This window comes from Rattus rattus, chromosome X (assembly GCF_011064425.1).
Source record: "Rattus rattus isolate New Zealand chromosome X, Rrattus_CSIRO_v1, whole genome shotgun sequence".
Taxonomy (NCBI): domain Eukaryota; kingdom Metazoa; phylum Chordata; class Mammalia; order Rodentia; family Muridae; genus Rattus; species Rattus rattus.
The window spans coordinates 87,534,645-87,560,962 of NC_046172.1; the positions used below are offsets into that span (position 1 = coordinate 87,534,645).

The 26,318-nt window shown below is 40.0% G+C and overlaps 1 protein-coding gene and 1 non-coding gene across 2 annotated transcripts; both read right to left on the minus strand.

Moving 5' to 3' along the window:
- Positions 1–505: 505 nt before the first annotated feature.
- Positions 506–2,326, minus strand: LOC116888906 (signal peptidase complex subunit 3). Its single transcript, XM_032890164.1, has one exon. It carries the CDS (start codon positions 1,945–1,947, stop codon positions 1,405–1,407), a length of 543 nt encoding a protein of 180 aa, XP_032746055.1. The 5' UTR covers positions 1,948–2,326; the 3' UTR covers positions 506–1,404.
- A 15,761-nt stretch (positions 2,327–18,087) lies between these two features.
- Positions 18,088–18,227, minus strand: LOC116889468. Its single transcript, XR_004386420.1, has one exon. It is a non-coding gene; the product is annotated as a small nucleolar RNA SNORA57 (small nucleolar RNA).
- Between the last annotated feature and the right edge of the window lie 8,091 nt (positions 18,228–26,318).

Below are 26,318 nucleotides of genomic sequence, written 5' to 3' on the forward strand. Positions count from 1 at the left end.
TCCTACCCAATAACATCCATTTGTGGATGGTGGTGGTGGTAGTGGTGGGAGTTCATAAGGCCTCGACCCTAGACAAATAGCTGCAGAAAACCAAGGAACACCGAGAGTGAGAGAAATATATATTCACATACAAATATAATATATACATACACAGAAACACACTCAGAGACACAGACACACCATAAATTTGAAAGAACAACAAGATTATATGAGAGGGTTTGGAGGAAGGTAAAGGAAGAGGAAAAATGAAATTATATTATAATCTCATATAATAAAAATTTTTAACAAAAAAGAATCAAATTGTATTTCAAGTTAAAATTCTCTTGTTTGCTTAATGTAACAAAACTCCTGAATTTCTGCTTTTTTATTTGAACAGAGCTAATGCATGCAGTGTTTACTTTTTAGGTTATAGAGAAAAACATCTACAAATGATTATAAGTGAAAAATCATACCACAAATGTTATTCATCAATATCCCAGTAATGATTAAATAATGCCCCTACAAGAATTTTAAGCAGTTAGCATTTATTTAACGGCATTAAACATATTAGAACATACGCATCTCAGGGTAAGCATGCAAACATTTTTTCCAACTCTAGTAACAGTGCTAGAACATTTAACAAAGATACACTGCACAGCAATCTTTGTAGAGAAACCACTGTAAAGCACACATTTGATTTACTTAAGAGACTTGAAGTGACTTGTCATCATTTACAGTCTCAAGAGGCATTCACTATTTAAATGGTCATATTTACTGGCAAGAAAGGCAAGCAATAAGATTTCTGAAATGGGGGTAAATTCTCATTCTGACTCATGTTTAACTATTTTGCATGTCAGACTTTTAAGAAACGAATCACAATTTTTCTAGTAATCAAACACATCCTAGAACATATAAGAAAATGGCATTCAGTGTGAACTGACAAGGAATGTCTGGCATAAAATACAGTTATTATAACAATACCAATACATCTGTTTTTTAATTTCTCCCCGAACAAATTTTATAGATCACATGGAACCACATAATGAATATGACAAAACTGTGTATTATTCTTAAGCCTCATTATCCAACTGTCTAACAATATCCTACTCCGGAGAACTTCTTTTGTTATTTTGTTTGTAGAATGATGTTCCAGAACTCAATTAGCCTTTCCCTCCAATTACACAATTTGATGCTAATCCTTACACAAAGGAAGAGTAATAACCACTGTCACACTAAGTTCAATGAATGAAGTCTCCATGTTAGGTACATGGAAGCATGAGTATGAGTTCAGCCAGTCCCAGAACAAAACCAGCAGGTTTTAAAATAAAAAGAGAGAAGCCAGCAAGACTTGAGGGAAAAGAAGAAAGAAAAACAATTCCTTAGGTACACACATGTCCCATTTCCGAGGCAAAGAGAGAGAGTTCTTCAAAAAGTCGTGGCTATTTCATAGGAATCTGGAAAAGGGACAGACACACGTCCAGATCCAGTCACAAGAGGCAGGATCCCAGCAATCGGTATAACTTGCCAGGAGAGAGTCAGAGTGACATTCCTGTTTCCCTTGAGACCGTGTCCATCGTCAAAGAAAAAATACTTGCTTTTGACGTCTTTCAGGTTCAGCTTGGGGTTCTCGCCTCGCAGAAGGATCTTGTCCCAGAGGACCACCTGGTTCACAGCGTTGCTTTTGGTGGAATATTCTGCCGACAGATAAAGGAAGAGCTGCTTGACGTTCCAGTCGAAAGTCTTCTCCAGATCCGCAGAGATGTGGAATGTGATGAAGCCCAGGTCGCTCTTCTTTCTGGGTCCAGTGAAGTCTTCCACTTTTTTGAGCAGGATCCTGGAGACATGCAGGCGCACGGGCGCGCTCCTGTCTTTGAAGGCGGTGGTGAGGATGCAGCCCAAGGTGAGCGCCGCCATGACGCTCAGCGTGAAGGCGAACAGCGAGTTGGCCCGGGACAGCAGGGTGTTCATCTTGCAGGATCAATCGGCGGCTCCCTCCACGCGGGCTCCGCTGGCGCCTGCTGGCTCGGCACTGGCGTGCTGTTGGCTCCGCGGTCCCTCTGTCTCCCTGTGGCTCGCGCGGAATGCTGGGCGCGCGCACGCGTCCCTGGAGCGCGCACCGCCCACGATGCTTCCCCCTCCCCCGCCCCAAGTCACTAGTTAACCCTACAACCACTGTCTGCTGATAGTCTGGAGCATCTGATGGAAAGCGGCAGCGTGGCTGAATAAGGGGTTCAGTCGGGGGATGCCTTGAACTGTCTCACCCTCAGGCCCAGACAGTCACTGAAGGTCCCAGCACACAAAGCCCTGTCCAGGGAACCCTCTCCCTCTGCACACTGCTGCATCATGGCTTCCATACATCCTAGCCCCTCCCCTGGCCTTCTGCAACAGGCTGCTGATGGCTGTATTACCCCACCCCACCCCCCCACCCCTTTCACACTAGCTAGTCCTGCCTCTCTGCAGTCCATTCTCTACACAGAGACCAGCCATCCCCTACAGGTCATGTCACTCCCTTGCTGGGATCCTTCACCCTCAGCCTACAACAATCTTGGTGTCAGAGGTGGCCCAGGCTGTGTGCTGCATCTGCCCTTTCCCCTCACCCCCTACCAGCCTGCTTGTTTGCCAGGCTCCAACTTCTGGGCTTGTCCCCTGCTCCTGGGGTAACTGGAGCACACACAGAACAAGCACACCAGGAAAGACATGGCCTGTCTGTGCGTGGTTTCTTATCATTTAGGACTCAAGCCTAAAGCCACGTCCAGAAAAGGCTTTCAGTGAAAAGTCTGTGTAATGATCCCTGACCCTTGATTCTGATTCTACCTACCCTAAATATTCTCTTAATTGGAAATGACTACCAAATGGCTTTTTTAATTCATTTGTCTTCTTGGTCCCAGTTTCCCAATCTTTAATGACAGGTTAGTGACTCTGTCTTTTCTGTTCTTTATGCTTTTCCCCAGTGCTTAAATCAGAATAAATATACAAATCTGAACAAATATGACATATTAAGGAAGTAGTATTTGAATAGACAAAAGAAGCCGACACTTACAAGCAAGTAACCATAACAATCACTTGTGCAAGCATTCAGAATAGTCAACTGACTGAGCAGTATTTCTTGGGAATCTGTTTTCCCACTGAATTACCTTTCCAACTTAAAAAAAAATCATTAATGTAGATATGGATATATTTCTTATTTAGTTAATTTGATTTAGTTTCTCAGCTTGATGTCCACAGAACACTTTCTTGATTATTATAGGTTTATCAGACATTTTGAAATCAGGTGTTGCTTATTTCTGCCATGTTTTCAAAAATCTATGCCCTTTGAGTTTTCACTACATGTGAGAATCTGTGTGCCATTTTCTTTGTATAATTTTTTTGAGTTTTATAGGAATTGCAGGGATTCTTTTGTTGTTGTTGTTAAAATATCCAAAGATACTTTAGGAGGAAAAGACAGTCTTCTCGTGATATAGTGCTCAGTCACATGTGTACTAATGTAAACCGAGATGTATCTATTGGACCCCATTCAAAGGGTAACTCTGAATGGGCTATACATCTAAGTGGAGACTTAGAGATATAAAAATTTTTAACAGAAAATAGGCAAGACTACCATTTTGCTCTTTTGTTTTGACACTAAAACCACAATTTCCAAGTGAGAAATCACTAAATGATACTTTTTTATAAACTAAGACTAAATGAGCTATTTCAAAACTTTACTGAGATGATATAAAGACAGGTGTCTGTGAGAAACTATTTCAAAACTATAGTATCTAAGAGGACTAATAATTAGAATATAAATAGTCACAAAACTAAATATGAAAAAAAAACAAGACATTTCACTAAATAGTTAAGAATTAATTACCTAGACAGGAAGGGGTGGCATATGCCTTTAATCTCAGCACTAGAGAGGCATAGGCAGGAGGACCTCTGTGAGTTCAAGGCCAGCCTTGCCTCCAGAATAAATCCCAGGACAGCAAGGGTTACACAGAGAAACCCTGTCCTAAAAACAACAGCAACAACGACAATGGTAATAATAAATAAAAAAAAAACCGCTCAAGGTCAAGCTAGTCAATGTTACAACATGGAAGAGAGGTGTTCCCAAAGCCTCACTCCTAGTTGGCAAGCTATAGGCAGCTAGCTGACAACCACAGAGGGAGAGAAAGTCTGTTTTCTTCATGGGTGGTGCCCCTGGCAGTTTCCCCATGCTACAGTGGACAGCCCTATAGCCACATGTGTGTAACACTAATTAGATACCACATATATATATATATATATGTGTGTGTGTGTGTGTGTGTGTGTGTGTGTGTGTGTGTGTGTGTGTGCGAAATTTGGAGAAGGATCTGATAAGAGAGACCTGGGAAGAGATAGAAGAGGAGGAAATGAAAGATGGATTTGACCAAAGTGAAATATATTTATGTATGAAGGGAAAATAGAATGGAAATAATTAAATATATAAGTAATGATGGTAGATTGAAGTCAAGTTGATGAAAAGATCCTCAACATTAGTGTTAGAAAAACGTCTCAAGAAAATGGCTACACATTCCAAAGTATTTGGTATGGCAGTAGTTTTACTTCTGCAGAAGCAGATTAGATGCATCAAATCCAGCTTGTAAGCACACTCAGCAGGGTCCACCTGGGCCTTTATTTCTAATGCAAAGTTGGGTCTTACACTCCTACACAGTTGGCTAACTCAAAACAGTTCAGCTGATAAGCAAAGTGCAGCTTTTGAGAACAACATGCAACCTTCAGCACATATTTTGATTTCAAGAACTGCTGCCCCTGTGGGAATTTAAATTTCTGCCAAGTGGCTTTGAAAAAACATTTTAAAAAATGAAGTTTTTGTCTTACTTAACCTTAGAGTAGAAAAGAGAGCATATGGTCTTCAATAACAACAAAAACAACTAAAAGCCCTCATACACTTGGAAGTTGAACAATGCTCTACTCAATGATAACTTGTCAAGGAAGAAAAAAATGAAAAAATTAAAGATTTTTAGAATTTAATGAAAATGAAGGCACAACATACCCAAACTTATGGGACACAATGAAAGCTGTGCTAAGAGGAAAACTCATAGCTCTGAGTCCCTCCAAAAAGAACCTGGAGAGAGCATATGTCAGCAGCTTGACAGCACACCTAAAAGCTCTAGAACAAAAAGAAGCAAATGCACCCAAGAGGGTAGAAGGCAGGAAATAATCAAACTCAGAGCTGAAATCAACCAAGTAGAAACAAAAAGGACCATAGAAAGAATCAACAGAACCAAAAAGCTGAATCTTTGAGAAAATCAACAAGATAGATAAACCCTTAGCAAGACTAACCAGAGGACACAGAGAAAGGATCAAAATTAACAAAAACAAAACAAACAAAACAAAACAGCAACAACAAAAACAACCAAAAAAAAAAAAACAGAAATGAAAATGGAGACATAACTACAGATTCAGAGGAAATTCAAAAAATCATCAGATCTTCCTATAAAAGTCTATATTCAACAAAACTGGAAAATCTAGGTGAAATGATTGATTTTTCTATACAGATACCAGGCACCAAAGTTAAGTCAGGACCAGATAAACCATCTAAGCAGTCCCATAATTCCTAAAGAAATAGAAGCAGTCATTAAAATCCCCACACACAAAAAAAGATCACAGGACCAGATGGGTTTAGTGAAAAATTCTATCAGACCTTCATAGAAGACCTCATACCAATACTGTACAAACTATTCCACAAAATAGAAACAGAAGGAACACTACCGAATTCCTTCTCTGAAGCCACAATTACGCTTATAACTAAACCACACAAAGACCCAACAAAGAAAGAGAACTTCAGACCAATTTCCCATATGTCTATCAACACAAACATACCCAATAAAATTTTCACAAACTTAATCCAAGAACACATCAAAATGATCATCCATCATGATCAAGTAAGCTTCATCCCAGGGATTCAGGGATGGTTCAATATACAGAAATCTATCAACGAAAATCCACTATATAAACAAACCCAAAGAAAAACCCACATGATTATCTCATTAGATGCTGAGAAGGCATTTGAAAAATTCAATACCCTTTCATGATAAAGGTCATGGAAAGAACAGGAATTCAAGGCCTATACCTATACATAGTAAAAACAGAATATACAGCAAACCAGTAGTTAACATTAAATTAAATGGGGAGAAACTTGAAGCAATCCCACTAAAATCAGGGACTAGACAAGGCTGCCCACTCTCCCTACTTATTCAATATAGTACTCAAAGTCCTAGCCAGAGCAATCAGACAACAAAAGGAGATCAAAGGGATACAGATTGGAAAGGAAGAATTCAAAATATCACTATTTGCAGATGATATGATAGTACACTTAAGTGATCCCAAAAATTCCACCAGAGAACTCCTAAACTTGATAAACAACTTTAGCAAGTGTCTGGGTATAAAATTAACTCAACAAATCAGTAGCCTTCCTCTACTCAAATGATAAACAGGCTGGGAAAGAAATTAGGGAAATGACACCTTTCACAATAATCACAAATAATATAAAATACCTTGGTGTGACTCTAACTTAGCAAGTGAAAGATCTGTATGACAAGAACTTCAAGTCTCTGAAGAAAGAAATTGAGGAAGATCTCAGAAGATGGAAAGATCTCCCATGCTCATGGGAGGATTAATTAATCATTGGCAGGATTAATATAGTAAAGATGGCCATTTTGCCAAAAGCAATCTACAGATTCAATGCAATCCCCATCAAAATTCCTACTCAATTCTTTATAGAGATGGAAAGAGCAATTTGCAAATTCATTTGAAAAAACAAAAAAAAAAAAAAACCAGGATACCGAAAACTATTCTCAATAATAAAAGAATTTCTGGGGGAATCACGATCTCCAACTTCAAGTAGTATTACAGAGCAATAGTGATAAAAACTGTATGGTATTGGTACAGAGACAGACAGATAGACCAATGGAATATAATTGAACACCCAGAAATGAACCCACACACCTATGGTCACTTGATTTTTGACAAAGGAGCTAAAACCATCCAATGGAAGAAAAATAGCATTTTCAGCAAATGGTACTGGTTCAACTGGAGTTCAGTATGTAGAAGAATGCAAATCGATCCATGCTTATCACCATGTACAAAGCTTAAGTCCAAGTGGATCAAGGACCTCCACATCAAACCAGATACACTCAAACTAATAGAAGAAAAAGTGGGGAAGAGCCTCAAACACATGGGCACTGGGGAAAATTTCCTGAACAGAACACTAATGGTTTTTGCTCTAAGATCAAGAATCAACAAATGGAACCTCATAAAATTGCAAAGCTTCTGTAATGTAAAGGACACTGTCATCAGGACAAAATGGCAACCAACAGATTGGGAAAAGATCTTTACCAATCCTACATCCAAAAGAGGGCTAATATCCAATATGCACAAAGAACTCAAGAAGTTAGACTCCAGAGAATCAAATAACTCTATTAAAAACGGGCTACAGAGCTAAACAATGAATTCTGAGGAATATGGGATTGCCTTGGAGCACGTAAAGAAATGTTCAACATCCTTAGTCATCAGGGAAATGTAAATCAAAACAACCCTGAGATTTCACCTCACACCAGTCAGAACGGCCAAGATAAAAAACTCAGGTGACAGCCGATGCTGGCAAGGATGTGGGAGAAAGAGGAACACTCCTCCATTGTTGGTGGGATTGCAGACTGGTACAACCATTCTGGAAATCAGTCTGGAGGTTCCTCAGAAAATTGGACATTGAACTGCCTGAGGATCCAGCTATACCTCTCTTGGGCACATACCCAAAAGATGCCCCAACATATAAAAAAGACACGTGCTCCACTATGTTCATAGCAGCCTTATTTATAATAGCCAGAAGCTGGAAAGAACCCAGATGTCCTTCAACAGAGGAATGGATACAGAAAATACAGCACATTTGCACAGTGGAGTACTACTCAGCTATCAAAAACAATGACTTCATGAAATTCTTAGGCAAATGGATGGATCTAGAAAATATTATCCTAAGTGAGGTAATCTAATCACAAAAGAACACTTATGGTATGTAGTCACTCATAAGTGGATATTAGCCCAAAAGCTTGGATTACCCAACATACAATCTTCAGGCCACAGGAAGCTCAAGAAGAAGGATGACCAAAATGCAGATGCTTCAGTCCTTCTTAGAAGGGGGAACAAAAATACTTACAGGAGGAAATATGAAGACAAAGTTTAGAGCAGAGACCAAAGGAATGGCCATCCAGAGACTGCCCCACCTGGGGATCCATCCCATACATAGCCACCAAACCCAGACAACATTCCTGATGCCAAGAAGTGCAAACTGACAGAAGCCTGATATAGCTGTCTCCTGAGAGGCTCAGCCAGAGCACGACAAATACAGAGGTGAATGCTAGCACCCAACCATTGAACTGAGAACTGGATACCCACTGGAGGAATTAGAGAAAGGATTGAAGAAGCTGAAGGGACTTGCAAGTCGATTAGAACAACAATACCAACCAATCAGAGCTCCCAGAGACTAAACCACCAACCAAAGAGTACACATGGACAGACCCGTGGCTCCAGCTGCATATGTACAGAGGATGGCCTTGATGGGCACCAATGAGAGGAGAAGCCCTTGGTCCTGCCAAGGTTGGACCCCCCGGTGTAGGGGAATGTCAAGGAGGGGAGGCGGGAAGGGATGGATGGTTGTGGGGGAAACACCCTTATAGAAGTAGGGGGAGGGGGAATGGGATAGCATGTTTCTGGAGGGGAAACTGGGAAAGGGGATAACATTTGAAATGTAAATAAAAAAATCCAATAAAAGAAAATAATAATAAAAAAAGAAAGTCACAGAAAAAAAGAGCAAGTGCTGATTCTAAATTTAAAACAAAAGACAGCATACTTTACATTTCATACAAAGCTAATCATTAAGGAAAAAATCCTTAAGACATGATATCAATTAAATATTAGATTCTGAGAGAATAGCCAATAGTTTGAAACACTGGCACAGTCATGAATCCTGAAGCTTTTATATGCTGCTAATTGGGGGTGAAAACAGTTGGATAAGCACTTCCAAACACTTCTCTAGTGTTTTTACAATGATAATTTCATGTCTACTGAATGATCTGGCCATTGAACTCTTAAATACTGTAAGGCATCATGGTATTTACTGGCCAATGGTGAACAGCACTGAAACTGTTAGTGACTAAGCATTGTGGGTAGGTAGGCTCCTGTCTTAATGTACCTTCAAAGTACATTTTCATTTATTTCTCATTAAAATTCTGTGGTGCAAGTTGAGCACACCCAGAAGTATTTCTATCCATCACTTTAATATTTTATGTATGTGCTGTTTTGAGCTCGGTATGTAACAAAATGCATCTACTATAGTTTCTTTTAAAATTGTTAGCTTGTTTGCCTAGGCTAAAGCATGCAATCCTTAACTGAGCACGTATGGGAATGGACTATTCATTCACATGTATATATGTAGATGTAGATGTAGGTGTAGATGCAGATGCAGATGCAGTTGTGTACACACACATACACACACACACACACACACACACACACACATCTCTGAATAAAACTGCCATACTTCCTTTACTCTGGGCAAATGCTGCTTTGGAAATATTTTTGGTGTTCTCCTGGATTTGTTGACACAATACATATTTTAAGTGTTTTATGTCTTAGTCTTGATTATTTTCACACTTACCAAAACATGAAAATCTTCCATTTGGTTACAAAACAGCCAAGTTCTGATGAAAAGTATGTTAGTTAAAAACATTAAACTCAGAGGCACCAAAATGTACTAGTGTCTCATCAAGAAAGAGCATTCGGCACTTCCCCTGGGTATGATTTGGGAGTCAATTTGAATTCTACAGTTCTGTTTCCGTGTCTTCTTTCTGCCTGTCATTTGTGGTATTTGGTTTGTCTATGGCCTGGCTATGGTGTGTGTCATATGCATCCGTATTTCTTATCTCTCACGGGTTGTGTTCTAACAAAGGACTTTGCTCTGTAATTCCTGAACAGCACCGAAAACATCACATGAGGAAGGAATGACAGATAGTTTACAGAAATCTTTAACAGAGTTTTACAAGGGGGGGGATTAAATTATTTACTCTAACTGACCCCAAAGCACTCAGCAAGACAAACACACTGTTTTCGTAGAAGAGCCACATCGTTTCCAACTTTTATGGTGCGTGTTTGTTATATATGGATACTTTCGCCCTGCCTTCTGTTTTCAACAAATGATAAACATATCACACACACACACACACACACACACACACACACACACACACACACACACACACACACACGCACACTGCTCTCTGGGTCAGGAGCATATAGTTTAAGATTACAACTTTGCATGCAGTTAGGTCGTAAACGCTGATTACACGGAAAATCCAAGGGAAGCAGGGTTGGTTGTTGCATTGTTGTCTTAAAGGCAGGTTAAACAAACAGACAGAGTACAGCGGGATATCACACTAAGGGACCTCAAGCTGGATTATTAAGTTGGCTGTGAGTTCCAGCAAAAGCTGCAGTCTCTTAGAATATAAGAGCTATTTTCATAAAATTGTATCACAATATAACAGGTACAGGGAGCATCTCCCCTAGGTCTTTCCCATCTACTTCAGCTTTCAAGTTCTAACAAGAAATCTGAGAAGGAGTAAGGAGTGGCCTGGATTCATAAGAACAGGGCTATGTGTTTGTTCTTATTAACTGATGGTCCAGACCATTCTGTGAGCATTCAAAATGAGCCTTTCCTTGTCTTATTCTCCCATAGGCACCCTACTTGTACATGGAAAGTAGTTTCAGGACACCTTGGAACAGGATAACATGTTCTCCTTGGCTGTGAAGTTTCTGTACTTCTCTCCCTTGGGAAATATTCCAGCATCAAGGCAGGAAACAGAAATTATGGAACTTGGGTCTGGGGTCTCTCTGTTTCTCTATTTCTCAGGGATACTCAGCTCCCACTGCAGGGCTCTCATACCCTCATCTGAGTCTAAAATACCTGGGTGTGGGCGGGTATTTGCTCTTTGAACTAAGCCTTGGAAATTTCTGTTACAATATTGTAATTGAAGTAGCCAGCAAGGCAGCAGGTTTCTATGGCAACTGTGCTTCACAGGCTACCCTTCACATTAGAAATCCTTCCACACAGCTGTCTGCCTCTTGCATTTCACTGAGAGAAAAACACTTCACTCTTCAGGCTAGCACTTGAGAAATCACATTAGTTAGTGGAACTTGACTAGAATTAGGCAGCATTCTCTAAGTCTGCTCATTGTGATGAAGGAAAGGAAGTCCACACTGTCAACCATTTTGTTTGCATAAAATTCTCAAGCATAAAAATATAATAAAAATGGCCTTGGGAAGGTATTGCAAGTCTGCCGAAATTCAAGGATGCCAATGGAGGTAATCTGTGTATGTGCAGCTGGTGGCAGTGCCAATCTGTGAGCACACAATATCATCACTGAGGACAGAACTAACGGAATACACTTTGGAGGCTAGCCTGGGTTAGTGTCTTAAAATGACAGAAAGAGTCTGTCTACAGTCTTGTGACTAAATGATCTAGGAATACAGAACAATGTCATTTATATAAAGCCAGTTGTATTTGAAAGAATTAGGCCTAGAACAGCTGGTCATTTATTAGGGCCATGCCTAGTCATTTTAAACATATATCAGTTTACACTGAGGAATATTTACCCTACACTCCTAATGTTTTCCTTCACATAGAAGGGTCCCTATGGATAATGTACACATTGCCTATCCACTTATTCCATCATGGAAGGGAAGACTTACTTGATTGGAGAGTTCCACAAGAGATATGCATTATTCAGCAGAAGCCCTCTTCTTTCCCAAAAATTGCTAACAGAATTCTTCCATTCTACTCTCAGGAAAGGATCTTCCTCTACTCTTCTGTGTCTTTCTGGCATTCAATTCTTACAGTCTTACTTCAAAACAGCCAGCAACCAAATGAACAACAAAAGGGATAGACACAGGAGCAAGGGGTTCTGGGTACTTCCTACAGTATAGATACCTGGTAGGAGTACATAATTCAAGGAGAACTGAGTAATGTGATCTAGGTCTGCCTGCACAGGATTCCTGTTGCTTAGGACTGGGACACTGGAACAAATGGAACACTGGGACAATGGAAGCGCAAGGACTGCAATGTATATTTATGTTGATGTCTGGTGGAGGAGTTCTGTCTGTGTGTGCCTCAGGAATGTGACTTCCTTGCCAAGAGCCATCCTTGTTATAAGAAGAAATATTTCAGGATACTTTTGAGAAAACACTTTCACAGCGACTACTCTTTGTTTGGGATGAATGTGTAATAAGCCAACTTTTGCGCTTTTCTCCGAGGGCGGTTTGTGACAATGCTCCCTCAGTGTCTTAATTCATGAGACTACAGTGGCGCACTCAGCTTACTGAATTAGGTTCCAAATGTTTGAAGAGTAGCTAGAAATCGGTATGTTGTAAAAATTAATGTTATATAAACCCCTTCAAAAAAGAATTGGCCAAGTGTTCAGGAATCTTTATACTCCCATAAACATAAAACATAGATTTTAGTTAAAATTATAAGAAAGCTTTATTGAGCCTCACAGGATAAAATAATTCAATTCTCATAATGACAACAAATCACATGGGGGAGGAACATTCACCAAAGCATAGTAGTTTTGCTATTTATGTCTGTCAGTACCCCAAATCATTAGCCATCGTTCTTTCAGTATTCTATCTGTGGACTTCACTCAGGAGACTCTTCTTCTGTTCTCTGTGGTGTCTGTTATTTGAAGACATGGGTACCTAGGGTCCAAATACCTCGGGCATGGGATGTTTGATAAGGTAGAGCAGATTGAGACCTGGAGACTCAGTGGGTACACATCTGTGACTTAGGTGACTCCCTGCTCCCTGTCAGGCTCCTGGACTGGAACAAGTGCCACACTCTTCACATAAAGAAATGTGTCCTAGGGTCATGCAAGCCCAAAACAGAGGTCTCCATGTACCTAGAGATCTGGAGGGCTCAGCCAATAAACTTCTTTTCCCATACATTCCTCCCTTCATGGGGTCTACCCTGAGAAGTAGGTAGGATGCATTACGCATCCCTTTCCCACCATGAACAACCAATAAACTATTTAGAACCATGGACTGTCTCTCTCATCAAGATTCGCTGTGGGAGCCACGGAGAAGGCATTTGACTACAGAGCCGCAGCTTGATTCTCCCATAGAAAGTCCCTCTGTGCTCCCAGCCACAACCACCACCAAGTGTGCCTCCACCAAGCTAAGGACAATCACCCATGGAACAAGCTAGATCTCCCCTTCCTCTGCCCCTGGGCTAGATGCTGTCCCCAGTTCAAAGGCCCCCAACTCTGTTCTCTGCTCTTCTGCAACTCCCAGCAGTGCCTGGATGTCCAAGAGTCTGAGAATCCCATGGTCCTAGTCCCATCGCAGGCCTGGGGACCCCCAAATCATCTCTGGCATTCCCACATCTCAGACTGTGCGTTCCCACCCCCAGAGCCTTCGTGCTTCTCTACAGCCCAGCACCCACCCAGGTAGCACAGTCAAACTCCTCACATTCGGCTCTCTAAGACGAAGTGCCCAGCATTGGAGCAGATACAGACCGACTCTGGGGCATTCAGAAAACCTCCTCACATGAATAATGTATTGTCACTTTTCTACTGCTGTGATTAAAACGCTATGACTAAAGCACCTTGTAAATGGAGGGGCTTATTTAGAGCTTACAGGCCCAGAGAATCAGGGTCCATGATGGTGGATCAAAGACATGGTGCCTGGAGCAGAGCTGAGAGCTCACACCTTGAACTGTAAATAGGAAGCAGAGAGAACACACTAGAAATGGAACATGGGTTTTGAGACCCTAAAGCCTGCACCCAGTGTCACTCCCTCCAGCAAGGCCACACCTCCTAAGCCTCCCCCGAAGTGTGAACAACTGGTGACCAAGTATTCAAAGGTCAGAGACTAACTGGGAACATCTAAATACCACAGGTGATTACTGCTGTGGACATTTGCTGGAAGCTCAACTGTGACTTTTGCCTAGAATTCATTGGTTATGCATAGAGTCCTCCACATTTTGGGTTGCCAGATTAAAACAGATAACCAATCAGTGATATTCTGATGGCTCAATTTTTCTGTATGCTCCTTTTTGTATAAGAGGTTCTTTTAGTACAAGGTTGAGATATAATTGCATGGAGACACACACCTTTAGCCCCAGCTCTTTGGAAGCAGAGGTAAGCAGACTGTTGTGAGTTTGAGCCCAGCCTGGTCTACAAAGTAAATATGTATATATTTTTCCCAAGAAGATTGTTCTGTATAATGAGATTGAACCTCATCCAATCAGAGGCTTGAAATAAGAAGATGTTTAATCTTCCCAAATAAGAAGGAATTTTTCAATCATGAACTAGAACCTTACATTTTCTCTTCTTTATTTCTTCTCTCCAACCTCTCCCATTGTTGATTCTCAAATTGATAGTTTCTTGTTTATTATTTCATATATATGCATAATTATATAAATGCAACCTGCTCAGTCTGTTTACTCTTACACACACACACACACACACACACACACATATATATTTTGGTTGATCATTTGATATCAGATAACTTATTAGTGTGCTCTTCCATGGAGAAGACTTTCTCCTGCTCTTAGTATTCCTTAGTTGCTTGTACTTCTTTGTCTCCTGGTGGGGTCTTTTGAGGGTCCTTCTATGTCAGCATGTCTACTCAGCTATTGTTTTACTAGAATTTTAGGTTGTCTCTGGTCCCTTCTGTGCAGATTTTGGATTTTTAGTAACTTTCATTCTGTAAAAATATTTCTGAAAGTAAACTAACCTCTTATTAAATACAGACATGTACATATGAATGTGTACAAAAGAATATATTATTGATTCTGTTTTTTATCAAATACAGCATGCAGTATTACTTTATTTGAATTAAATTAAGCTGTCTATTTTTTGATTTGCTACATTGGGTACCTAAGATGAGAAATCTCCGAATATGTGAATCTAAGGATTATCTGAGATGAGACTTAACAGTGAGGCACATCTGGGTAAAATGAAATCAGATCTTCAAAAAGATAAAACCTAGTAATGCCTAGTTTGGATTTCATAAAGGAGAAAGACTTCTAATCCACAGTTGATGCCAAATGTGTGTATAAATATATTGAGGCCCATAATATTACAATTTAACATTTTAATGACCTTTGGTATAAAGGCCCTGCTTCTATCATCAAGAGTTTCTGGTGTGGGTTTGAAGAGAAGTTCTTCAAGGTGATTCTGATGGGAAACTCAGATACTGGGGAGGATCAAGGTTCCACTTGAGCCTCACCTCCAGGACCAGTGACCTCTTAAGTAGGTTGTTCAAATGTGAATCCAGTTTCAGATACATTGTATTAGAAGTTGGAGTTCCCTGTCTAGCCCAGTGGCACAGATATGGCATTAACTTCTCTGTTGTAGCTAGAAGGAGAAGTTGCCAATCAAGTTGCCATCTTGATTGATGGGAAGCATATTAATGGGAAATATATAAGGATACGAACCCGTGTGAGACTTGATATGCATCTTTGCTGTGTTTACTTGTCCTGCATCTCCAGCATACAATATGATTTTATTCCCTTCTCTTTACCTTTGGGGAAGTTTGTGACAAGTGCTGAAGCAGAAGCTGTCTGAAGCCAGTATTTCTTCTTTTTTGGGAAAATATTGAAGTAATAGAAAGACTGACACAGTAAATGCCATCATTTTAGAGCACAGAACAATTTCTTAAGCACAATGTGTGTCTACAGGTTTGTTTTCTTTTCTGTTGTCTGGAAGGAAGCTCTACAGGCTCCTTGAGGTCATGTGATTTAAAGTCGTATCAGAAGGAGAAGCTAGAAAGTTATGGCATGGAAGCTGGGTAGAGAAATGCCCTCCATTTGCAAAAAATTGGTCGGCATCATTGAATTCTTTGATGCTTTTCAGGAGTAGTAATTTCACGAGTGGCCTTTAACTTGGTATCTTGATCTTTATGGTTCCCAAAGGACTAATTTCCACAGAAGTTCAAAGCATGGGGCTGAATCTGGAAAGAGATACCGTGTAAAAGAAAAACAAACGTTATCTGTACAAGTGCCTGACAAACTAATCCCTCAGCAAAATGCATACCATCTCTTGTGTACTGATTCAGGATGTGGGGGGCATGGGAGTTTGGATTATCTTTTAGCACAACAAATTTGACTATACATTTATCTCCCATTGTCCTTGATGTTCTTTTTTTTTTTTTTTAAGATTTATTCATTATATGTAAGTACACTGTCACTGTCTTCAGACACACCAGGAGAGGGCATCAGACCTCATTACAGATGGTTGTGAGCCACCATGTGGTTTCTGGGAATTGAACTCAGGACCTCTGGAAGAGCAGTCAGTGCTCTTAACCACTGAGCCATCTCTCAGCCCCTCCATTGTCCTTGAAAATTGTACCATCATTTAAATTCTCAGAGTTAACTGAAGTATTAGTGAAATCTGAGACACTGTTGAATGGATGTACAAAGTGTAGCAGTCGAAACCCTCAACAGCTCTTACCTCTTGTGCTTGGGAGAGACAAATTCTGTTTCACTTCATAACTTATAACATCTTGTCATGAGCCAACATCTGATGAATGAGGAGTGCAGCCAATTTTCCTAAGAGGGAATATTGCAACCAGCCTATCATGTGAACCATTTGTGGTGGTTTGAATGGGAAGCGTCCTCCATAGGCTCAGCCTAATTCCAGGTTTGACCCAAGCTATGTAGAAAACGCAATGGCAGGAAAGTGAGTTTCCGAGAGATGGCCCACCATTTTGCATGGCTGGGATGGGTGAGCTCTCTGAGGGGCACGGAGCCCAGAGACTTCATCCCAGGATTGCTCCTGATATGCTTTCCCTGCCATCATTACATAGCCTAATGCTTCCTGAGCCTCTCCTATTGGGCAGATTTTCTGCAGATCGATATGAAGGTGCACTTTCATGTAATAATGCTGTCTAGACAAACTGATGATTTCATAATTCCTGATAATGATTCTATAGAACTTCTGAACCGATTCTAGTAATTTTAAGCCTCTCGTAGAATAAAACACTGCAAATAGTGTTCTATGTCATAAGCATGTAAATTTCACTAGGAAGAAAAACAGGCTAGGAACAAATTAATGATCAAGGAAAAACATTAATTCTAGGTCAGGTCTCAGGACAAGGCCACAGATGTATGCCATGATAAAGCAAATTGCTTTGAACTTATAAGGAGCTTATACATTGAAACACTGGTTTGAACTTATCAACTTCCTGCTATAATTCCCTTTTTTAAAATAATATTTTATCAGTGAAGTAATTTTATAAAGAACTTTTGTCTAAGAAGCTATGAAAAGGCTGAGAGAAAAAATAAAGTGTGGCTGTTGAGGCTCTGCTCTATCCACCAAATGTATATATGTGTGTATAAGCACATATGTGTATGCTTTTATATGTGCATATGTGTATATGCATGTTATGTATATATGTATATACATATATACATAATTAAAATTGTAGCTCTGTGAAAGCATGTGTATATGTATATATACATCTATGTATACTTATGTATGTATTACATATATCTCCTGATTCCACAGAGGGACACAGTGGGTTCAAGTTAAAGAGCATTAACATAGAGTTTGTGAGAAAGAGGTAGCAGGTGTTGAAATTCATAATATATTATTATCTGATTATATATATGAATAGATAATAATTCTATGAATTATTTGTAAATTATATATTTTATCATATCACATGTTATATGAAATATATTTATCATAATTTTTATTGTGAAATCTTTCATATCAATTCACATGAATTATATAGTAATTCATAATAATAATATTTAAATTTATACTAATAGTTCATACCATAAAATTCAAAAATATAAGCATTGAGGCAGAGTTAAACTCTGGGACAGGTTACCTGTAGAAGCTGAAGAAGAGCCATGGTCCCTTTTCCTAACTGCTCTTTCTTTTTTCTTTTTTTTCTTTTTTTCTTTTCTTTACGGTTCACAGACTTTATTGGTTCAACAACGAACAGCAAAGAAAACGGGGGCGTCATGTAGACCTGAAAAAAAAAGCGTTGAGTGATTTAGAGGGGACTGCCGGACTTAGCTGCATTTCTGCACGGAGGTGTTCCGGCGTCTGAGGATAGAACCTGCGAACCGGAGGCCGCAAGCCCCGAAGACATAACACTGAGAGGGCCGGAGCCCTTTCTTCTACCTCCGTACATTACAGGAGCGGGCCTGCACGCCCGGTCCCCGCCAACTGCTCTACTTTCTTGTTGCCTAAGTTTTACTATTGACCCTGGAGGTGCAGGTTCCCACTGATTCTATAGCATAAGGCGAAATGCAGAGCCGTGACATGTGGAGACTGAAACAAAACGACAGTGAGGAGACCACACAATGCTTGACTTCAGAAGCCATGCTTGCACAAGTGTCCCAGGCTCTTTCAGGCCTGACAGTGCAGGTGCTGATGGAGCTTCATCTGTTTCTCTTATAGGTGTCGCCACAAGTCTCTGCAAAGAAGTTGTACAAATTGTCCTTTCTTATCAGTGCACGGAGCTTTCATGGCATTGCAATTTCAATCTCAATATGAGAAAACATAATACAACCCCAGAGACAAGGGTTTTATATCAATGTCTCAGATTATTCTAGGGTATAATCTGAGGCATAAAGGTGTACCACTGTCTTTGACTTGTGAACTACATATATGAAATATATGACATTTATATGAAAGTAAGATGAGGAAAATGAAATATTTGTGTACCATTCCAGCAATAGAAAATTAAAAAAATAATATTGCTCTGCAAAAATTTATGCTGTTAACTGGTGGCTGCTTTGAGTAGATTAGTAAAGAGATTCAAATTTCAACTAGAAAAAAATATTTAAAGTGCTTGATGCTTATTTCAATAACATGGTCTTGGTTTTTGGGACACGGAACCCACATGCAGCCTAGGTAGGGCCTCCGCCATCATGTGTTTATACACTCAAGGCTAGGTCGTGGCCTAGTTTTCTTAGTCCTTTCAGATAGTAAACTACAGGTTGTAGTTAAAAAATACTAAGACAGCTAGAATTTTCAAAAGAAATATAAAATTTGTATTTTTCTTTCCCTTAAACCAATGATCTAGTTTAATAAGAACTTAGAATTGGTGCAATGGGTTTTAGTATATTTTCAATAGTATCTTTATTTATTCTAATATTCTTTAATGCCTGCCTGGATAAAAGGCAGTTGGATTTTTATATCATCTTATGCTTAACGGTGCTTTCAAAAACAGATTAATTTTTCTTACAAAAGTACAGGTAAACTTATTAGCATTCATATGATAAAATAATATGTAAAATCTTATTGAACATTTTATAATGATATTTTATAAATGTAATTACATGCAAATATGGTCATATAAAGGTAATGGAGGAGTGAAAATATCCCACGTGACCAGGATTCGGTTTTATTTTTTGTTTATAATACATATCCACCAATTTACTTAGCAGACTTTTAGCATAAAAATAAACTACAATATCGTCCATCTCATGTAGAGTTCTCACTTCTGTCTGATGACTCACGGTGCGTCTACCGGAAATGGTTCCTTTTCCAAGCAATCGTCTAGAACGTTCTGAAAGGTGGTTGGGCCACAGGAGCTCCCCTAGCGTCTCCTGCTCAGTGGTGTTCAAGCTGTAGTTCAGGATTCTGTCACGAGGTGGCACCAAAGCACCCCATTTTCAAATCTTTGCAAAGAAGCTTCTACAATGTGCAGAAAAAGATGACGTCGCTCTTAAAACCAGTTTAAAAAGAGAATGATTCTAATTCTTTCAGAGGACACAAAAATTATGTTATGTGCATGAGAAGCTGTAACATAGAGCCTTGGAAGAGTGGTGGGAGGAATTCTAGGAAACTGCAGAGAGTAAGCCATTAGAGGATGGAGGTCTGTTCCAGGGGAGAGCCCCTGCACGGTGTGGACATTTACATTTATGCTGAGAGAGTAAGAGATAAGTCAGTGAGTACCCGCGAGGCTGTGGTCATCAACAAATGAAATGACTTTCGGAAAACAAATGAAGTTTTCCCAAAGATCTAGAAACACAATTACCTCATTTGTTATTCTGTGCAAAAAGATACTCCTCCTTAAAAGAAAAAGAAGCCCCTTTACCCTTTCACAGTCTTCATTTTGGTCTCATGACCTATACAGCCAACTATACACAGATCCGAGACTTGTGTCTCTGATTCTGAATTGCTTTGTTTAATATAACAATTTGCAGGTCCGTCCATCTTCTGAAAATCTCACCAGGAGGGGGAAATAGCCAGGGTAAGAGAATGCAGTCAGATGAAAACAAGGGAGGCACTATCTTGTGGGGAGGACACGAGTGCAGCATGAGAAGATAAGCAAAGGAGCCTTTTCTTTGTCTTTTAAGGAGGAGTATCTTTTTTTGCACAGAGTAACAAATGAGACAGAACAATTCATTCGCTGTGTTTCTATGCCGGGACCAGCATGGCCTTGGTAGGGACAGGATGGCATGGTTTCTGCCCCAGGGACAGCAGCAGCAAGTGTGAGCCCCCACGAGTATCGATGGCTGCTGTGGGCATATGGCTTATTCGTATAACAATGTACATATTTTATGTTCTGCCTTCAAGTTATGTCCTCCCTGTTAGTGACTCCATGATAAGCAGAGACAGCATGAGTCAGGGAGACGGAGGTGTGGCTAACGTCTCAGCAAAATGGTAAGCTCTGGGACCTTCAGGACCGCCCTTAAGGCTGTAGAAAAGAACTTTAAAAACATGGGTTCAAAAATCCATAATTTATCAATTTTACAAAATATAAGGATGCAATATGAATTGTATAAGGGACTTCACAGGTCTAAGGGAACAGAGGCAGCTTTACAATGAGTCAGCTTGTCAGAAAGATACAAAGAGGCAGATACAAATGCACGCAGAATCCTGAGTTCAAAGCAATCTGGGACACAGCAAGGTTAGGCCTAGGTGTGGTAGAAATGGCAACTTCAGGACCAGGTCCCACCCAGATACATTTTCTTTTTTTCTTTTCTTTTTTTTCCTTTTAAGATTTTATTTATTTTATGTACACCATCACTGTCCTCAGACACACCAGAAGGGGCATCAGCACCCATTACAGATGGTTGTGAACCGCCGTGAGGTTGCTGGAATTGAACTCAGGACCTCTGGAAGAGCAGTCGGTGCTCTTAACCACTGAGCCATCTCTCCAGCCCCCTCCCCCACCCAGCCCTCTTATTGTCTGTGTTTAACAGTGCAGGCAGACCTCTGAGCTCTTTTGCAATGTTAAAAGAACATGTATGCTTGTTGCCGTGAGTTTACAGGAGCTTTGCTCAGGGCCTTGTTCTCCCGCTGTCCTCCATCTCCTCTGCTTCCCACATTCCTTCTGCCTCTTGCTCTGTCGGATTCCCTAAGCTCTGAAGGGAGGGGTTTGATGGATACCCCACTTAGAACTGAATATTCCAAGCTCTCTCTCTTTCTGCATCATTTTTGGCCGATTCTCTACTTGTTCTCATTCCAAAAGCAGTTTGTTTGTTTTTTTCCCCTAAGTTTTAGATCTAAGGCAGATATCATGAAAATAATTTAATTTCTCTTTCTTTTGTAAGGAAAACAGTCATCTTCACTAATGAAGCAAAAAACACAGAGTTTTATATCTGAACACCTTGAAAGCTCTATTCAGCCATAGTCATCTGAACCATCAAACTCCACACAATTTTCATCTTGCTAGGAAGGTAGGTGTATCTTTGAACTCTCTTGGTGAGCTGCAGGGGCGGTTATTCTTAGGGAACAAAGGTGTTTGCACAGCATCTGCTCATTACATCTAGTTATGTTTCTATATTTATAGGGGTATTGTGGACCCATAACACAAGTACAAGTGCAGAAGTGCCCAGATCCTGAGTTGCCCAGCTACATCATACCATACCATAATTCCAGCTCTCTGCTGCTTCCCTAGAAGACAAAACATTCCTTTCACACCAATCGAATTGTTCATTCCTTTATCAGCTACTTTTTTTTGCTATTTTCTCCTCTTCCTTCCTCTTCTTCTTTCTTTTCTTTCCATTCTTATCTCTCTTCCTCCTTCAAAGATTCCAAAGAGATGCTTCTACACTCCCTGTTTTCATTCCTTATTTAGCCCCGAGTCTCTAACTCGTCATCGTACTGCATTTCATCTCAGTGCATAGGACTGTAATGAATGAACATCTCCAAGGAAGCCAGCTCCTATTTAAATCATTTAGTTCACCTAATTTATTTAAATATATTAGCATACTAACTTTATCCCTAATGACTTTCCAAAATAGGCACGTCGTGCAGCCTATTTACTTTTTTGTATTTATTTACTCTTCTCTCATACATTACAGCCCTACTGCAGCCGCCCCTCTCTCTGCTCCTCCCCAACGCTTCCCCCATATCTCTCCTCTTCCCCAAATCTACTCCTCCTCCATTTCCCTTTAGAAAAGAGCAGGCCTTCCAGGGATATCAACCAAATGTGGCATAATAAGTTATAATAAGCCTTGGCACAAACCCTCTTATCAAGGCTGGAAAAGGCAACCCAGTAGGAGGAGAAGGGTCCCAATGTAACAGCCTGCTTCTTCAATGGCAGATCTTTGACGCAGAAGCATAATATCCTGGGTACTAACCCAAGCTGTTTCACTCCCTGACTGTGCAGTCTTGAACAAAGACATCTCTGTCTCTAATTTTCATTCGTAAATGAGGATTTGCCACATTTTCCGCTGTGTGAACACACAGTAAGCACTAAATGATGGTGCACCTTTTATTTATGACGTACTTTTCAATGTGCTGGAAAGATGGTTTCGTGGTTAAGGACACCTGTTCTTCCAGAGTACCTGGGTTCAATTCTCAGCTTCCAGGGGTCGCCTCAAAATCCTCGGTCACAGCAGTTCCAGATGGCCTGGCTCATCTTCTGTCTCTGTAGGCACTGCATGCACATGGAACACATGAATACATGTAGGTAAAACGCCAGTGCATATACATTAAACTGAAAATAAATCTTTAAAAAGCGCTTTCCCCATAGCAAATTCTAGCCACCATAAAGTGATTTTTCTCCTGATCGGTCATTTGTAACCTTACCAGCCCTATGGCATGAACTGGTACTTGCAGTCAACGGACTTTATGCTAATAAAGACATTGTAGGTTGCAAACCCGAATGTTAAGTTTTTGCATATACATGCTTGTATTTCTATAGAAATACAAAGACTAAAGAGAAAACGTATGTAGAACCTTCTACACATATACTCCTCAGAAGAGTCTCTGATAGGTCTGCTATAGTGTGATATTACTTATTTACTGTTCCATGTTTATACATTTAATAAATATATGCTGGCAACTGTACAGAACAGTCTAATGGGGAGACAAATACTATCAGATCCACCATCATAAAAGGCATTGTCTTAGAATGGGAAATATTCTTTATAAAATATTCATTTCCTTTTACGTATATGAGTGTTTGCCCACAGGCATGTAAGTGCACCACACCTATGCACGGCACCCATAGAGGTCAGAGGAGGGTGTTGCCTTCCCTGGAACTGGAGCTACAAATAGCTGTGAGTTCCTGTGTAAGTGCTGGGAACCAAAATATGGTCCTCTGCAAGAGCAGCAAGGGTTCTCAACCACTGAACTCTATCTGTATTTCCCGAGAACAGGGAATATTCTTGAAGCTTACAAAGGCTGTCAGGATAAGGAAAGATCTTCCGGAAGCAACAGAATTTTCCTTCAATGTCAGCCCATATCAAGAGCCATTACTTTGCATTGGTTTCCTGTTAAGTGGAATAAATGAAGCTACTGGTTTTAGCTGTGTATATTTCAAAGACATGTTGAAGTCCTACTTGTAAGTGCCCATCAATGTAGTCCTGTTATCAGTTCCAATGTTAGTAGATGTGTTCATACTCAGATGAGGTCAATATGGGGGGGACTTAAGTTCAGTATGCCTTATGTCCCTGTAAGATGAAATACTATTGACACAGAAACATACACCTAGAACAATGGATGGTAGGGGCATATATTAGAATGATGTCCTGGCAAAGAAGAAAGATCAACAATTCATGGCCATCAACAGTGCCCAGGGAGAAACAAAGAAGGATTCTTCTCAGAGACTCAAAATGAACAGGACAGTTAGCACCTGTATTTGAGACCTTCGATTATTACATCAGTGAAGGATTACATTTCAGTCATTTTAAGACACATATTCATGGTGGTTTCCTTTGGTTTCCTTTTCTATGAGCTGTAAGACTGTAAGCACTATGTAAAAATCAGAAGTACCATATTGAAGAGTTATATTTACTTAGGAACCTCAGAACCCGTGTTCAAATCTAAGTTTTATCTGTTCGCCAGATTTACCCCCACTGTGCTTCACTTCTCTTTTATTTAAAATCAGATACCAGTAGCCACTCCATGTATGCTGTTGTTATGATTAAAAGACAATGTATGGATATAACAGTTACAAGAGCATCAAGAACTAAGGAAACCATAAGCCTTAACTTTCATTTTCATTCCCAAATGAAGTGTCATTTTACATCATGTGGATTAATCTATATCGGCACGCATTAACTTTTATAATATGATGTCCACAGTAGTGGTATGAGAATAGTTTATAAAAATAACATTATCTTATTGTATCATTCTGTTTCTTAAAGATATGATCCATTTTGTCTACTAGTATGTCTAAGCTAGTAATGTTAATGTTTCTTCATGAGTAATTGAGTTTAAGGTATATTTTACAATTTTACTTCTTTCATGTATTCCTCATGTTTTTTTCTACAACAAGAGAATCCCTGATTTGGAGATTAAAAAAATAAAACCAAGTAAGTGTCCCCAGACCTTCATATAGACAAGCAAGGCAGAGATAGCAGGGGAACATCTTAGAGCTAAGGGAACTAGGAACCAGTTTAGAACTACTTTTTCTACCTATATGATAGTCCAAGAGGTGTACCATCAACCAGGGACATTAAAGATTCTCAAGGGATGAGCAGTTACATCTCTTGGATAACCCACATTGTTAGCATCAGAGTATAAACCCACTTTCCTGGGTTTTCTTGAAATATATTAAGTGAAATGAATTTCCCACTGAATTCTCCCCAAACAAAGGCTATTTAATTGGCATTGGCCCCTCTGTTTATTCACCCAATGAATTAGCAATGACTCTAGAGGGGAGGGAAGGTGAGAGACAGTGCAAAACTTGCCCAGCCCTCAAGCTCCATATTCTCTCCTGAGATTCGGTATAAAAGCCGAGTCACATTTGGTCCAGAGCCCTGGAAACATCCCCAGAATATGATCTTGCTCATTAAAGCATAGAGAATCAGAAAATGAATATGTGCATTGTAATAGCTCTAATAGAATATATGCATGCAAAAGGGCTCATTTTAGTCCTCTAATAGAAAATACACATGGAGAAAGGTGTGTTTCAGTTTCTCTAATAGAAAATATATATGAGAGAAAGCACATTTCATTAGTTCTAATGGAAAATATGTAAAGAGGCACATGTCCAAGTCACATGCCAAAATGTTAATGTCTATTTGTTCTTCTCTATCCCTCCAAAGAGATTAACCAGTCAGAAAACAACCTGTATTTCATATGATGGTTTGTACTTTTGAAATAAAGCTCCAATGATATTAAAAACAAAAATACAAAATTCTTGTTAATGATCTTTACCAGACAGGAAGGAGGTTACTATAATTATGAAAAAAAAAAACCCTTGGAATAAGTTTCGAGCATATTTTTGATCTTTGTATCTTTTTTTTATTAACTTGGTATTTCTTATATACATTTCAGTGTTATTCCCTTTCGGTTTCGGCAAAACATCCCCTAATCCCTCCCCTCCCCCTTCGTTATGGGTTTCCCCCCCACCTCCCCCCATTGCCACCCTCCCCCCCAACAATCACTTCAGGACCCAGGGCTTCCCCTTCCACTGGTGCTCGTACTAGGATATTCATTGCTACCTATGAGGTCAGAGTCCAGGGTCAGTCCATGTATAGTCTTTAGGTAGTGGCTTAGTCCCTGGAAGCTCTGGTGGCTTGGCATTGTTGTACATATGGGGTCTCGAGCCCCTTCAAGCTCTTCCAGTTCTTTCTCTGATTCCTTCAATGGGGGTCCTATTCTCAGTTCAGTGGTTTGCTGCTGGCATTCGCCTCTGTATTTGCTGTATTCTGGCTGTGTCTCTCAGGAGAGATCTACATCCGGCTCCTGTCGGTCTACACTTCTTTGCTTCATCCATCTTGTCTAATTGGATGGCTGTATATGTATGGGCCACATGTGGGGCAGGCTCTGAATAGGTGTTCCTTCTGTGTCTGTTTAATCTTTGCCTCTCTCTTCCCTGCCAAGGGTATTCTTGTTCCCTTTTTTAAA